The sequence below is a fragment of the Podarcis raffonei genome, chromosome 9 (genome assembly GCF_027172205.1).
Source record: "Podarcis raffonei isolate rPodRaf1 chromosome 9, rPodRaf1.pri, whole genome shotgun sequence".
Taxonomy (NCBI): domain Eukaryota; kingdom Metazoa; phylum Chordata; class Lepidosauria; order Squamata; family Lacertidae; genus Podarcis; species Podarcis raffonei.
In genome coordinates, this window is record NC_070610.1 from 66,240,938 (window position 1) to 66,258,214 (window position 17,277).

At 45.1% G+C, this 17,277-nt stretch overlaps 1 protein-coding gene across 8 annotated transcripts in view; it reads right to left on the minus strand.

The window, feature by feature from the left end:
* Window positions 1-17,277, minus strand: part of ARHGAP24 (Rho GTPase activating protein 24) — a 353,954-nt gene that overhangs the window by 26,688 nt on the left and 309,989 nt on the right. For all 8 annotated transcript variants that reach the window (XM_053404168.1, XM_053404169.1, XM_053404170.1 and 5 more), the window contains one exon: window positions 4,504-4,711. In XM_053404168.1, coding sequence (XP_053260143.1) covers window positions 4,504-4,711 — 208 coding nt within the window. The remainder of the gene's footprint in view (window positions 1-4,503; window positions 4,712-17,277) is intronic.

Genomic DNA, 17,277 nt, shown 5'->3' on the forward strand with positions numbered 1-17,277 from the left:
CAATAAATTAACAGATGGCTTTGAATCAATTTTGCAGCAAGCATGTAATGTTGCTCTAAAATTCAACCCCCCTTTCCCTTTTATTGTTCAACTAATGGAACCCAATGCTTCATTTTCTTAATGTGTATTTGTGGTCAGGGGTGGGGGAATCTGAAGATAAACAAATGTCATCGTCTTCTCAAACAGCTCACCATCTTGTATGCAACTTCCCACTGAGCATACAGCAAAACCTAGTTCTGTTAACAATTGTTGCAGTTCGGCCAACCTAATAAAGGAAGCACATCCTGGGACCTCTACCCATTTGATTTCCCAGTGCTCAGTCTTCCTACTTCGGTATTCTGCGTGTTTTTGTGCATGCAAATCGAAGAAGCATTGTTGGCGTCTGCTTGCCTTCCCAGAAGTAACATTCGTTTTTCCTAAAGTCCCACCAAAAGCCAAGTTTACATATTGCCTCTCTGCTGGCCTCTTGTACCTTGCATTGAAGTTCTATTATATACATGGATTACAAATGCTTTCTCACAGGCGCACCGCAGCATTACAAGATAATTTCTTTCAGCTCAAATAAGGGTTCAAATCCCTGCTCAGCTACGAAGATCAGCTGAGTGCCCCTGAGTCAGATACCATCTTTTAGCCTAACCTACCTCATGGGGTTGCTGCAAGAATAGAAAGAGGATGGAGGGAAACCCGATATGCCAGCCTGAGGTCCTTTTTGGATGGATGGATGGATAGATGGGTAGATAGATCGATAGATAGATACAGTGGTACCTCGGGTTACAGACACTTCAGGTTACAGACTCTGCCAACCCAGAAATAGTACCTCGGGTTAAGAACTTTGCTTCAGAATGAGAACAGAAATCACGCGGTGGTGGCGGGAGGCCCCATTAGCTAAAGTGGTACCTCAGGTTAAGAACAGTTTCGGGTTAAGAACGGACCTCCAGAACGAATTAAGTTCTTAACCCGAGGTACCACTGTAGATAGATAGATAGATGATGATAGATAGATGATAGATAGATAGATAGATAGATAGATAGATAGATAGATGATAGATAGATAGAGATAGATGATTGATAGATAGATATAGATTAACATTGTATTTGAGCTGTGTTTGAAGTGGCTGAAATAACCGAACCAAACATTTACTAGTTTCAATTTGTGAGCAGAAATTATAAATTTCAGCAGGAAACACGTTTTCATTTCAAAAGAGATGTACAAATAATCCAGCTTTTCCAGTCCTGGTTATCACTGTTTTCTCTGGCTGTGTTTCTTCCTCCAATCAGGAATTACAAAATGAATGTCTAACATATGTAGCCAATCAGATTAGGATATCACTGAGGGCAAGTGAAGGCAACTGAGAGTGAGGGCCATGTTTGAATAAGCAAACCTTTTCCACGGAGTACTGAAAAATGGCAGAGAAGGGGAAGAATTTTTTTGGCACCACTGATAGAATTCATGAAAGTTGTGACAAGTGTCACTTAGCTCTATTTGTATTTGCATTTCATCTGCTATAGCTTTCACTGAACATTTCACGTATTTATGTAAGTTGGTGGGGGAAACAGTCTTGGGGAAAATGGAAAGGGAGAGAATGCATATGGGGAGTTAAGTTCCTTCAACAGCAGTGGTGCTGAGTGCTACAAACCACAAAACAAAATGTTGTAAGTTTCCAAAAGTCTATAGGGAGACTCAGCCCATCAGATAAGTAACATGCCATTGCTATTTGCCTGAGAGATGTCCCACTGAGCAAATGCGCAGAAAAACGAATGCACGCCACAGTAAAACACTGCTATCATGGCATGCAGACACAGCCTGAATTTAAATTTTGCACACCATTATGTAGTCTACTCACATTGACTTTCAATTGCAGAAAGCTCAGGAAATGGCATTATACCCAAACACTGACCCATCCAGCGAAATATTATCTATGTCAGGAATGGGGAACCTGTGACTCTTCAAATCTTATTAGATTACAACTCACACCCTGCCTGACATGGCTGGGGCTGAGTGGAGTTCAAAACAAATATCATGTGGGCAACATGTTCCCCACTTGTGGTCTGTGCTACCTGTTATGTACTGAAGTTCTCACCCTGGGCCAGCTGGGGAATACTGTAGGTAGTTCAGGTCCACATATGCAAATAAGGGATCGAAAGTGACGTTCAGTGATTGGATAGTTACAGAAAGTTGTTACAGTTACGTTGTACTGGAGCTCTATATAAGCAGGCTGGCTAAACCCTTCAGTTCAGTTCTGTTCTGACCTGTGAATAAACAAGAGCTGTTTGGAGAATCGCTGTGTCGTCTGATATGTTCACCCACAACCTAATGCTACCTGGCAGTGGGTCTCCAGGGATCTAGACAGGGGTCTGTTCTAGCCCTCCATGGAGGTGACAAGGATTGAGCCTGTGGCCCCCAGAGCCCAAAGCACAGGCTCTGATGCTGAGCTACAGCCTTCCCCCAATGTTTTCTAGGAACTGGAGGGTCGTGAAACCCCATTAGTACTCTCAATGAGCAGCACTGTTTTGATTTTGATCTTCCCATGCTGTGCCTTATTTGGACACCCTGGTTAGCTCCGTCCCAATTAAACATGTCGTGCCTTCAAGGCAGCGAGTGAGAAATAGGCTGGAAAGCCAAGTCCCTCCAAGGCCATTTTGCAGGCTACGGCTATTCTGCAGGGGCCCATCTTGTCGGACTGCCTTCACTGAGCGGCAGGGAACGCAGTTGCTGAGGCCAGCAGAAATGCGCTTTAAGCTACACAAACACAGGAGCTCAGAGGCACCATCCCTCACAGCACGGACTCTCCTCAGTAAATTGCAGAGGCAAAATGTGCTTGCTGGCAAAAAAGGGCAGCTTGAGTTTGAAGGGCAGGGTCTTATATCAACAGACTTCTCTCTCTCTCTCTCTCTCTCTCTCTCTCTCTCACACACACACACACACACACACACACACACACACCCCTCTCCCTGTGGAATGAATAAACACACTGCAAATGGCTTAGAACACAAACAAGAATCCCTGAGAAGGTAAGGTAGCCAGCAACAGCTTATGCAGTTCTGACATTTGTCAGAAGAAAATAGCACTTGTTTTATGTTCAGTTGCAAGACCTCCCCGCAATGTGTAATAAAAAAATTGGCATTCAGCTGGTGGATTATGACAAGGGTTGAGCAAATCCATCAATTCCCGTTTCTCATTTTTCTCATGTTAAATTTAGTTCTCCACATTCCCACGTCCATTTGCGATTGCCTTTTTTTAAAAAAAAAAATCCTCATGAAAATTCATCAACACGTTAGCACAAGTTTAGTGTGAGTCTCTCCTAATATGCTCCCCAACAGAATCAATTTTGCATTTTTAATATAATGCATTTTTGCATGTTATTTCCACTAAATATACACAGAAGTATGCACGCTTTGCCCCAATATATGCATTTTCACACACATTGCTTGGTCTGAGAATTGAATTGCAAACTTTGGAAATGCGCAAATTCTGAAGGATGACTGCATTTTGGCAAGGTTTGGTTTAAATGGGAAGCTTGGGAAGACTTGCAAAGCCACGATAAGAGACCATCTGTCAATCATGCGATGTCATATTTGGCCTGCAAGGCCAATTCTGATCTGGCCCCCAGAACCATCAACATTCCCTAACACTGGCATACTGGTTCAGGAAGCAATGATAATGTGAACCATCCCTAGAGAGAGGTAGAAAAAATCTGCCTATCTATTGCCTCCATCATCCACCTGCTTTAGTCAACTTTTTATAAAGTAAAGAGCCCAAGATGTATCAGGTTCCAAGGCATGCCATGCTCAGACTTCACTTAAAGGGGGAACCCTTGGCGTGGAAATGTTGACTGCCACTGAGTTTGTCTACCTAATAAATTATCCTAGGATGAAAATGAAGGTTAGATGAAAGAGCTTCAGATTCTTCATGGGATGGATCTTTGTACATATAACAGAAGCTCAAAATCATATATTCATTGCTGTGTGCCACATGTTGCATCTGAATTATGGAAGATTCATTCATTCATTTTATTTTACTTTATTAAATTTATACCCCACCCTTCCCCTCCCCAAGAAGTCCAGGGCAGAAAACGCTTCAGGTTGAAGGAGGGATTTGAACTCAGAACTTCCCAATCAATCGCTTGACTTACTAAACACTCTTGGCTCTCAGCAGTCAGCTTTCAACGTGAGAAACTGTCACAGGCAGCACAAAACACCCGGTTCACAAAACAGGCAAAACACTGCCACCACCCGAAAACAAATAATAAAGCAGAAAGCTTAAAAAAAATATATTAGAAGGAACAGGGGGCTGTGATTGAAACCCAGGGCATCCCAAAATACTGGAATAGCTCAGCTGATAAAGCATGGGACTCTTAACCTCAGGGTCAGGGGTTTGAACCCCATGCTGGGCAAAATATCCCTGACTTGTAGGACATTGGAACAGATGGCCAAGTCTGCAATCCTATGTTGGGGACCCCAATGTTAACAGATTGCCCTGGGAAATGCTTGTTCGCCACCTTACCTGTCAAACAATGGCTTTTCTCCGCAATCGAAAGCATCCTGTAATTCTTTGACGAGGTTGGCCTGGCCAGGCAGTCGAAAAAGCCCCTCCTCCTTCAGCCCCCGCAGCCGGATAAAATCCACACACTGTTCCACCAACATGGGCGCCAGGTGATTTCCATATCTTTTCTCGTAACGGACGGTGTCTTCCAGCTTCTGCCCAAAAATTCCTGTGAACGACAACGATAGCAGCTATAGGGGTGTTCAAGGAAAGAGACCGCCCAGTAAAAACATTCAGACATTTGTGGTGGTTCTTGTAGACTGAGAATGGATTCTTCCTCTCTTACTTTTTTGGCTATGTGGTTGTTTAAGGAACAGGAGAGTGAGCAGCTAACATTTACAGAACCACCTTGTGCATTAAGATCATAGGCACTGAGTCAAAAACCTGATTGAGTATTCAAATCTCCCCCATTTTCTGTGGATGAGACCTCTAGACTTGCCTCTTAGCGCTCTGTCATAGGATTTCTATGCAGTAGTTTGTCCTCCAAGGAATGTAATTGCATTGTTGGCCATAATGAATCAATCAATATTTCCAGCTCCCATATGGGACACAGGACAGCTACCGTTTCTCAGCCCCAAAGATGGAATTGCAAGGGCGGAGCTGAATTCTCTTGAGTTTTTATTTTGGCTTTGAGACTTGATTGGAACTTGTTGTTTGTGGGGGGTTTTCCAAACATTTTAGGGTGCAGTTGCCCCCCCTTCAGAAATTTGCCCTAAAGAATTTTGCTTCAGCAAAATTTTCAAGAGTAGTCCTTGAACAATTAAAACTAAAATGTAAGAGTTTCTCATTCTTGGCAAAAAAGGAAACTGAACATGAGCAGTTTTGTCCCTTTCCTAGAGTATTCCCTAGCAATTTCATCTTTGCAAGTACAGTGGTACCTCAGGTTAAGTACTTAATTGGTTCTGGAGGTCCGTTCTGAACCTGAAACTGTTCTTAACCTGAATCACCACTTTAGCTAATGGGGCCTCCTGCTGCCGCCGCGCTGCCGGAGCACGATTTCTGTTCTCATCCTGAAGCAAAGTTCTTAACCTGAAGCACGATTTCTGGGTTAGCGGAGTCTATGTAACCTGAAGCGTATGTAACCTGAGGTACCACTGTACTGAGCTTCTAGGAAGTTTCTTTTTGCATAGAGAATCTGAAACATGAGAACATGGCATGTACCACAGCCATGGCCTGATCACCTATCACAAACTCAACTCGCATTCATTTGTGCAATTTTTTTTGCTAATTCCTTAGGCAAGGATGCCCTCCTCTCCCTCCAATGTATTTATATTAGCAACCGATTTTGCATTGCATTGTAGCTACTTTTTCTTCCTTTTATCTCTTTGGCAAAGGCTCAAGGACAAATCAGCTCCTGTTTCGAAAGGCACACCTGCTTCATTATTTACCCTCTTTCTTCTAATCTTAGTCACTATGACAACACAAGTCAAGAGGACCTATTCACACAGAACAACGTCCTGCGGTTAAATGCAGTACTGCACGGTCACCCTCTGCTACGACCTCCCCAGGACATCATTCCATCCAGGAACACAAAGAGCGTCGTTAATTGTAATTCGGTACCATTGTTTTCACATATGTGCTGTGAAATATTAAGAGAGCCTAATGGCAAAAGCTGCTACACAGGCTGCTTCAAAAGGTGATGGGTTCTCCTTTGCTGGAGATGTTTCTGCAGAGATTTGAGTGGATGTATTCTCGGGGATGATGCAATGGCAAGCTTGCTACATTGACTTGCAAGGTCCCTTCCACTTCTGTGAGTCTATGAGATGTAGTGTTCTCCTCGTTGCGTTTCAAGCTGCTTTTGAATTCATTGAAAACACAAGCAAGCAACGTAAGGGGAAGAACTGCATCTCAGTGGTGGAACAGCAACTTTGGATGCAGAAAGTCCCAGGTTCAAACCCTGGCAATCCCAGGTGGGGCTGGAGATTCCCTCTTCCTGAAACTCTGGAGCTAGATGGACCAGTATAAGTCAGCTTCCAATACTCCTGTGCTCCAATTTGTGATGATGATGATGATGATAAAAATTTATTTATACCCTACCCTCCCCAGCCAGAGCCGGGCTTAGGGCGGCCAGATTAAAATTACAGTAAAAATCCAGTAAAATTATAATAAAAACGTAACAGGGAGGGAAAAGGAGAAGAAAAAAAAGCAATTTAAAATACGAATTAAAATACAATTTAAAATGCAGCCTCATTTTAATAGTAGCCCATAGATCAAAACCATAAGGGGAGGGCAACATAAGGGTCAGACTGAGTCCAAACCAAAGGCCAGGTGGAACAGCTCTGTCTTGCAGGCCCTGCGGAAAGATGTCAAGTCCCGCAGGGCCCTAGTCTCTTGTGACAGAGCGTCCCACCAAGTTGGGGCCAGTACTGAAAAGGCCCTGGCCCTAGTTGAAACCAATCTAACCACCTTGCAACTTGGGACCTCCAAAGTGTTGTCATTTGTGGACCTTAAGGTCCTCCGCGGGGCATACCAGGAGAGGCGGTACAAGTAAGCAGGGCCGTCTTTAGCATATGCCCAGTGTTCCCAATGTTATTTTTTGAAGGGGGGCAGGCCAAAGTTGTTGAGCTCTCTCCCATGCCACTGCGGGTGAAGGGAGGAGAGCAATCCCCACAGAGGCTGGGGAGGGAAGCTGCACACCTTGTGTGAGCAGCATGCGTTCGCTGGGCGGGCCTCTTGATGGCCCGCCAATCCCAGGATTGGTGGGTGGAGCCAGTTGGCTGCCTTAGCACCTGCAGAAAAGCCTATGGCACTCGAATGGGCTCTGTTCCGCTTGGCAGTGGCTGTCGGCTGGCCTGGCTCTTCAATCCTCGGACTCCAAATCTCGGCCCCGGACTCTTGGCCTGGTGCCCCTGAGAGCCCGGCGCCTGGGTGCCCCACACCCCTAGCACCTATTGGTAAGCTGGCCCTGGCAGGGAGGTAGGCCTACCATACACGATTTTCACAACTGCAGCCTTGGGCTTTAAATAAGAGCAGATCACAATGGGAGCCTGTAACCATTGTGGGTTTCTGGACCATGGCATTTTACATAGTTGAATTTGTACATTTGATTTAGTTTCAGCCCTCCTTTCTGTTGGAAAGGCAACTCCTGATGGAATAGCTCGCAAAGAAAGCCTTTTGCAATCAGCACGAGACAAGATCCTTGCAAGAGTTAGCTGTCTAAAATGAGCCTATGTATGATAAATCCCTTCATGTAACCTAACCTGCCAACGGGGGGGGGGGATGGTTCCTGAATACGTATTTTGGAATGATCAAAGACAGGTTCCTTCCTGAAATCCAAATGCTTCATAAAACAAGGAGTTTTAAGTTTGCCAATTTTCTGTTTGTGTTTAAGAAATTGCCAGGTGAACGGTGAAATTATCCAGCAGAAATTGAGTACTTTATTTTCTGGCAATTCTATCCCTTTAAATCTATCAACAAGAACTAAGGTCACTTAGAAGATCAAAGTGGTAGAGCCACATGGTTAACAAAGGAAACACTGAACAGTTATTTATTAACTGGATCATTTCCCACCATAGAGGTTATACAAATACATCCAAGGTGGGTTTTTTTGGTTCTTTTTTTGTACATCTGTATTTCTACTGAACTTCAAATCTAATCCTGATTGAGCTATCAGCAAAGCTTATGGGAAATTATATACATTCAACCCTTCTGTCTGGCTAAAGATTTGCACCAGCTGTAATTAAATTTTCATTTGTAATCCACAGGACAAATTGCTAAAGAACTTATTTCATTTGGTAATACCAGCCAATTATTTTAAAAGCTATGGGGTTATAAGGAGGAAAGCAAATCCTACCAGCCAACAATTTCTGTACATTCAAGGCACATGTTCATGATCAAAATGTGGAATCATTGTTTCCCTACTTTCAGGGCCAGCCCAAGACATTTTGCAGCCTGAGGCAAAGGACAAAATGCTTCCCCATGCTGTTCCACATGCAAAAGCCAGCCAGACTAAGGGCAACAGGGCAGGTAGGCAGAGTGGCACACAGAGCTCAGTCCTTCAACACCCCATTGCAACTTCCTCCCCCAAACATTAGTTACCTGAGGCAGCCCCCTCACTCTGCTCAATGGTAGGGCCGGCCCAGTTCAGATACCTGGAATCTAAGGGGCTAATAATGTGTAGTAAAATAGTGAATTCTTAAAAAGGTAAAGGACCCCTGACAGTTAAGTCCAGTTGTGAATGACTCTGGGGCTGCAGCGCTCATCTCGCTTTACTGTCCAAGGGAGACGGCATTTGTCCGCAGACAGTTTTTCCGGGTCATGTTGCCAGCATGACTAAGCCACTTCTGGCAAAACCTGAGCAGCACATGGAAACGCCGTTTATCTACTTGCACTTTGACGTGCTTTCGAACTGCTAGGTTGGCAGGAGCTGGGACTGAGCAATGGGAGCTCACCACATCGCGGGGATTCGAACCACCGACCTTCCGATCGGCAAGCCCTTGGCTCAGTGGTTTAGACCATAGCGCCACCCGCGTCCCTTTTAGTGAATTCTTACGAATCTTTCAATGTATGCTTACTATGAATAGAGTAAAGAAATCTATCCCGTGCTAGCTGTTATTCCCAAATTATTAACCTAGTACACTTTTTTAAAACTATGCTTTGGGGAAACTCCCCCTCCCCCTTTAATCCAACCAACAACCGTGTGAAGTAGGGTAGGCTGAGAGGCAGTGACTCGCACCCAAGGTCAGCTTCATGGCTAAGTGGGATCTGAACCTAATTCTCCCAGATCCAAGTCCAGCACTCCAACCACTTGGAATCCATTCATCCCAAGAGAAGGGAGCCCCAGGACTTGGAAACCATCATGGTTCTGGTAGAGTCCAGTGAACTTTCACTAGTCCTTGAATACCCAGATTCCCCCCCCCCATAAACCGCAGCACATCTGCAGGAACAGTAGCCTTGAACATGATTGGAAGTGAGAGTTGGCTCAGTGTGAATGGTATCTGTGGCATCAAAGAAGGAGAGGCAAGATCTTAATGCTCTTATGCCATGACATGTCCTTCCCTGTGTGCAATTCCGTTCAAGGGCACAAAGGAGGTATGTGGCTTGTCATAGACAAGCCTTATCTGATGGCGCGGAACGCTCATTCCCCCGCGATGCCTTGTTGCTCCTCTGCTCCGTCGCAGTGAATGATGTGATCTTGTGAAAATGCCTCTCTTTTGCAAGTAACTCAGAGCATTCTTTCCACAAACCAGGGAGCACACTTGTTACTGCCCTATAGGTGGGTACCCGAACAACACCCAAAATGTGCCCACCCAATTGCTGACCCATCAAGGAGGGAGGTGTTTTGTTTTGTTTGCTATTACGTGATACATTTTTGTGTAGTTATTTTTCTACAACTTGATCCCCTCCCCCTCTTTCCTTTTTCCTTTCTCCTTCTGTGGTGGAACTTCCCTGGCTTTTTTCTGGCCCACATAGGACCAGTCTGGATAGCTGACCTTGGTGAAGATTTTATGTTTTTATCCCCAAAAAGTTTTTGATTTGAGTTTCTACTAAAATGAGGCTGCATTTTAATGTTGTACTTTAATCATGTTTTTAAGTTGTATTTTAATCAATTGTTTTTATACCTGGTGTTAGCCGCCCTGAGCCTGGTCTTGGCTGGGAAGGGCGGGGTATAAATAAAATTTATTATTATTATTATTATTATTATTATTATTATTATTTATTATTATTATTACTGTAAACCGCCCTGTGATCCACAGATGAAGGGCAGTATATAAATTAAACAGTGACCATCAACTCGGCATTGTGGCCAACTGGGTGCTCTTGTTTTTGCAGTTACTGCCATGCTCCCCCTCCCCACCAGAAAAAAACATTAGGGCTCCTCATGAGCTGCTGCTCTGCCACATATGGGGTGAAGTCAGGTGGGTGAATCCCATGTGACACAAAATGACCTAATGAAAACCAAAATGCCTTTACAAAAGTTGTATTGTGATGTGTGTGGTTATTTGGGAGGGGGCAGGGTAGGCTGCATGCCTGAGTCCCTTCTAATTCCTGGATCCAACAAGGAATTGATTGTTGGAATAACCAGAAAAGTTTCTTGGTAATGGTAGGGATCATTAAGGTAACAAAGAAGTGGCTCTGTGACAGAAAGCCTCCTCAACTGTCTGATAGTTAGAAAGTCCAAAAGCAGAGCTGCGGAATGTGAGCAAGAAGCTAGAGGCAAGAAGAAGCAGACTGGGCGGCTGAGAGAGAGAGAGCCACGCCTGATTTCTGACTGAATCCGAGGTTGTGGCTATGGGAGAGGCAAGACCTTCTTGGGGTGTTAATGCTGTGAGCCCCTCCATCAAAGGCTCAGGTTGTATATATGTGCAAATAAACCACATATACTAAAGACACCACAGTCTCTGCTGTTCCTCATTCTGAGGAAATCAAACCCTGGGTAAGTGCCTGGAACTCTGGGAACCTTGCATCGCTCAGAGACTGGGGTGGTGTGTAACGATATTTATAATTTGTCGTGATAAATCCCAGGCTTAGTTTCTGCTTCCACAGCTGGCAATAAATCCCAGATGTGCATCACCTCTCCATTTGCCACGTTGTGTATGGCGGCCATTTGATAATCACAGTGCAGTGTGGAAAACTATGGAATTGTCACTGGTTGCCAATGTGACGGGGACACATTCCATTTTCCCCACTGCAAACACATCTGTGCCCTTTTGAGCACAGCCTCCCAAGATGGCTAAACAGAGTGCAACTCAGCTTCCAGAAGAGCGGTTGGCATAGGGTTAAGACAAACAGAGTGAGGGACCTCCAGATTCCTGGACTATCCCTCTTGGCCGACCCTTCTATCTCTTTAGCATTAGGCTTAAAATGTCTTTGGTTGCATCCTGCTCACAACCTCCTCCTCACACTCTTCTTTTCAACCTCAAGATGAGAAGTCACCTTGGATCTGCCCTCTGAGAACAAAGGAGCAAGCATGGCTGCCTTTGTCTTCTCTAGACTAGTTAGTGAGGTTAGAACTGGAAGCCTTTTCTACCCAAGTTATGTCCTTTCTACTCTGTTTTTAATCTACAAGCATCTCTGTGTACCATTACAACAGGTAAAGTCTATTGTCTAGTCAAATTCACAGGCCATATGCTACACACTCTGCATACTAAAAAGCTCAGATGGGTAACTGGGCTCTCTTTCAATAAAGACAAGTTGCTCTTTTGAGGGGGGGGGCAAGCATGTTAACGAAATACACTCGCCCCTCCCTTCACTTTGGCTCAGCTCTACAAAATTCTGTGATTTTGCAATGGGAAATACGATTCCTTGTCACTAAGACAGCCGCAAACTCAGGAGATTGGAACCTTCGCTTACATAAGCAAGATGAAAGATTGTGGGTTATAAAGCAGAGAATTGCCACACACACACACACACACACCGCCCAATAGCAGACTGCCACAGTGATGATTTCAAATGACTCTCATCGCTAAGGACGAACGCAAAATCCATCCATTGCAAAGGATGAATGGGTGCCTGCATAGGTCAGTTCGGCTTCGCGCAGAATGAAATTTCTACATCACGTAAACCTGCCATGCGGTTCACTGTGCAACTTCATCTGCCTTGTGTACATGAGGGAGGAAGCAGCCTTGGGGAAATTTCCTGCTGCAAATGCATGCAATAGAATACACTCAAACAGCACACTGGCTTCACGCAACAATCCTCTAGATGGGAGTTGCTTCTTAACAAAAGTGAGAGAACTAGTGTGGTGCAGTTGTGCTTTTCTTTCTTGGGGGGGGGGGAATGGGACTCAAGGGTATGCAGTACCAGCACCCCCTAAAAGAAAACCACTGGTTAAAAGTGTAGCACTTACTTTAACAACATCATGGTAAGTGCCAGCACCAGTTTTTATAGAAGGAAAGCACTGGTTACAACACTGGACTTCTAGAGGGAAGACCTGGAGCCCAAGTGAAGCTAGGCCACAAAGCACACTGGTTCATAGAATCATAGAAGGGAACCACAAGGGTCATCTAGTCCAACCCCCTGCAATGCAGGACTCTTTTGTCCATCGTGGGATTTGAACCCACAACCCTAAGAGTCTTGCTCATACGAGATGAGTCTCAAACTCTCAGGCTGCTTTATCTCACACGGTTGCCATGGAGAAATAATGGGATAACTGCTATATAAAGTCCCAGTAGTGGCCAGTGTGGTGGGCCATAACTGCGGAGCTGCCCTCTCATCATACCTGGATGGGGGCTGTGGTGTGGCAGGGTGAGGTCAAAGCTGCATGGATGTACCGGCAGAAATATCAGAAGGGCTCTGTTGGTGCATGACCTCACCTTCACCCTACTTCAGTCAGATAAGCTGGAGAGAAACCAATGTTGGGACAGCAGCTCCATACCAGCTGTTCGTGGTTGGTAAATACCCTGTTATACGATACGATATGATACGATAATCTTTATTGTCATTGTCCCATACAGAACAATGAAATAAAAAAAAATCTACATCAGACATTCAAAAACCAACACGCCTGCTATCCCAACTATCCCAGCCTGGTTAGCCCCTAAAAACTCTGATATCCCATAATTGAATACAATATACTCCCATAGAGACTACCTTAAACTGTGTTTAAAACCAAAATCGCATTTGGATAGAAACTGCTTCTCAGGCGGCTAGTCCTAGTCTTTATACCCCTGAACCTTCTTCCAGAAGGCAGAAGCTGAAAGAGGTCCTTTCTGGGGTGCGCACTATCCTGCACTATCTCTGCAGCTTTCTTATGACACCTGGAAGCATAGATTTGATCCAAGGTGGGAAGAGTGCATCCAATTATTCTCTCCGCAGTCTTTACAACCTTATCATAACACTAGAATTTGGGGACGTCCAATGAAGCTGAATGTTGGAAGATTCAGGACAGATAAAAGAAAGTGCTTCTTCATGCAGCAAACATTTGAACTATGGAACTCACTCTCTCAGGACCTCCATTGTTCTGCCCGGACACTGAGGTCCAGCGCCGAGGGCCTTCTAGAGGTTCCCTCATTGCGAAAAGCCAAGTTACAGGAAACCAGGCAGAGGGCCTTCTCGGTAGTGGCACCCGCCCTGTGGAACACCCTCCCACCAGACGTCAAAAAGAAAAACAACTACCAGACTTTTAGAGGACATCTGAAGGCAGCCCTGTTCAGGGAAGCTTTTAATGTTTAATAGGTTATTGTATTTTAGTGTTCTGTTGGAAGCTGCCCAGAGTGGCTGAGGAATCCCAGCCAGATGGGCAGAGTATAAATAAATTATTATTATTATTATTATTATTATTATTATTATTATTATTATTAGGCAGAAATGGCCAGCGTGGCTTTAAAATAAGGTTAGACAAATTCATGGAGCAGAGGGCTGCCAATGACTACTGGCCATGATGGTTATGGTCTCCTTTCATGGTTGGAGGTAGAAATACTTCTGGACACCACAGGGAAGGGAAGAGGGTTTTTTTGCTCAGGTCCCGCTTGCGTGTTCCCTGCAGGGGTCTGGTTGGACACTGTGAAACAGACTGCCAGACTGGACAGATAGAACATTGGCCTGATCCAGTAGGTCTTCTTATGTTCTCATAATAAAGTATTATAACATAGGCTGAATGGATAGCTCAGTTGGTGCTGATAATGCCAGGGTTGCAGGTTCGATCCCCGTATGGGACAGCTGAATATTCCTGCATTGCAGGGGGTTGGACTAGATGATCCTCAGGTTACCTTCCAACTCTACAGTTCTATGACTACCTGCTTATGAAAGGGTTTTGGAATTGTTCAGGTAAGAAGGCTGCTGGAACATGACATGCTCTGTGAGTCAACAGAGCAAAAAGTCTACATGAGTATTTATTGTCTCCTCCTCCCTAGGTGCATGGACTTTTTTCTGAAGATATTTGACTTCCTCCCCCCCCTTAACGGCACCACTTTTTAACTTCTCTTTTGCAAAACCAACAGAAGCAAGGGGAAAGGAAGAAATATGAGGTGTCAGCATTATTTCTTGCACAGTACAGACTCCTTCCTTGACACCATCTGCTTGGGGGCAGCATAGTAAAACAACAACAAACCACACACACACACACACCATCACTCACACAAGGAAGACCGTCAGTGTTACTGCATGGGGGTAGGAAACGAGCCCTTAACAGATGCTACAAGCAGTATAATATTTTGCAACAGAGAAGATGCAGCAGCCAGCAACATGAGAGGAAGTTAATTGTGGTATTAGCACTATGGATTAGCTATATTGAATTAGACTTCCCAGGCTCCGGGAGAACATTATTTTGCTCCCAGCTTTGCTTTGGCTCAGATAGGGAAGGTCTGTAGCTCCATGGCAGAGCTTCTGCTTTGCATGCTGAAGATCTTAGGTTCAACCCTTGGCATCTCTAGGTATGGCTGGGGAAGACTTTCAGCCTGAAAGCCTGGACAGCTACTGCCAGTCAATGTAGACCATACTGAAAGAGAGGGACCAGTATAAAGAAAATGCCAATGTTCCTGGATGTTTCTCAATTCGGCATTTTATTTTCAGAGATGCCTTCTTCAAAAGTCAGCTGGAAGTCAAAAGAGAGGATTGGCTGTCGAATCTCAGCTGGAAGGGTGTCCCATAGAATGGAACCATCCACACTAAATGCCTTCCTTCTAACTGAGCCTATGTCATGGAATTGCTGGAAGCAGAGGGATGGTGGGAGGCACCAGCTGGGGAACCCCCAGGGGCAGATAGCTCAGAGCCTGGGGACCGGTGGTGGGACAATTGATGAGTGGTCAGAGGAAGAAGATGGAGCAGCCTGGGAGGAGGGAGGAGTTGTCGGAAGCTGAAGAGGAAACAGGGTTTAGTGAGCAGGAGGAGTCTATGACAGAGGGCAGTCCAGAATCAGAGGCAGAAAGGAGGCTGGAGAGGAGGGGGAGGCTAAGAGGCAAAGATGAGTCAGACTGGTGAAGAAGCCAGGATGTCTCCACCACCTGCTGTAACCAGCTGCTCTCCACCTTGGACTCCCAGAAAATGCAGATAAATGAAGGGGGGGGGAGCAAAGAGAGAAAATACAACAGAGTCTTAGACTGCTGGGGAAGGAACTGGGGGAGGAGCCTTAGAGAGCAGTAGGAACTTCAGTCCTTGCAACTGCTTCATCGGGGCAAGATCTACTGCGAAGGGTTGCTGTGACCACCAGGAATGAGCTGGTTTGTTTCTTTGAATGAAGAATTAACCTCACTGACATTGGGTGCTTTTTTGTTTCATTGCTGACCTACACCTGACTCCAGCTCATGACAGCCTAGTTGGTCCTCTAACATGGGGAGCAAGGAACAGCACTCCTCCAGATGAGTCAAGCTGGGGTAAAGGGGCTCAGGTGCCCTGGGCCCATGTTGTTTAGGGCTTTCTATATCAACATAAGAACTTTGAACTCAGACCAATAGCATTTGGACAGACAGTTTTTGGCAGAGGTGTCCTATGGTGATGGGCATCTGCCCCCAATCATTCTGCACTAGCCAGAGATTCTGGACCAGGCCCTAAGGGCAGCCCCACAGGGAGCACATTGCATTAATCCAGACTTGAGGTTATCAATGCATGGATGACACTGGCCAGGCTATCTCAATCCAGATAAAGGTGGAGATGGAATGACAGATGATGTTAGTGAAGTGCGGGGAGGGGCTGATTGCTATTTCCTCCCATAAGAGAATGGTTATCCATACTAAAGAAAGTTCCCCCCCGCCCCAGAATAAATGATTAAGAAATAGTACAGATATAGTAATCACAAGCACTTAAATGCAGAGGTGACAAACAAAAGGAAGCACATGGTCGCACAATGCACCATTGATCTGCAGAACTAATTTTGCCAACGATGTTGCTATGGCCACTAGCATTATTGGATTTTCAAAAAGACTTGACGGAGGCACCGAGGATAGCAAAATATTCATGAAGGCCATATTTTCATGCTGGAGTGCCAGATTGGCCCCGCGACTGTGGGTGCTATACAGTGTGCATGGCCCTGACACCAAAATTTGTGGTTGCCTGGCCCCTTCATGGGGAATTTTTGTGGGTGCTCAGGCATCCAGGACTCCCAGGAGTTTGCGCCTATATTTTCGTGCCTCTAAGTACCTGAGTCTGGGAAACCATTGTTGGAAGACAATGTTTAGGTACATCAGGGAGCCTGTGGTCCTCCACATGCCCTCCTCCTGTCACTTTCTTATTGCTTACAGTGATCCAGCCAAGGCAGAAGATTGGAGGAAGAAAATACAGGTCCCAAGTATTCCAGGAAAACCATTGGTTCCTCCTGAATTGGTCTGGTATAAATCAAGGGTGGTGTACCTATGGCCATCGAGATGTTGTTGGATAACAACACCTACTATCCCTGACCATTGGTCATGGTGGCTGAAGCTTGATGGAAGAACACTTGGAGGGCCAGCCACTGGTCTAACCCAATGTAGCAATGCATTGTTTTCCTAGTCGCATTCCACTGAATGCATATTTCTTTCTCTTTTTGCAGGGGGGGGGCAAATTTCAAAACAGTTTCACGGGGGACGACTCACACAAGCAATGGCATGATTTTTTGCTTTTATTCTTATGCTTTTGGTTTGCATTACTGCTGCCGCAAGAACCAACCGTGCAATTTCCATTTTTGGAGCCTGGCTGCCATTTTGTAAACCCCACAATGCCCCGAGCACAGTGTTATTCTGGGGATTGTGGAGGAAAATGGGAATCAACACCCCACCAATCATTATTAGCATCATTTTGAGAGCAGAGAAAATTCTCAGAATTTTTCTCCAAAGAAGCTCTTCCAAGAATCTTTGGCTCAACTATACTTTAAATACTATTTTA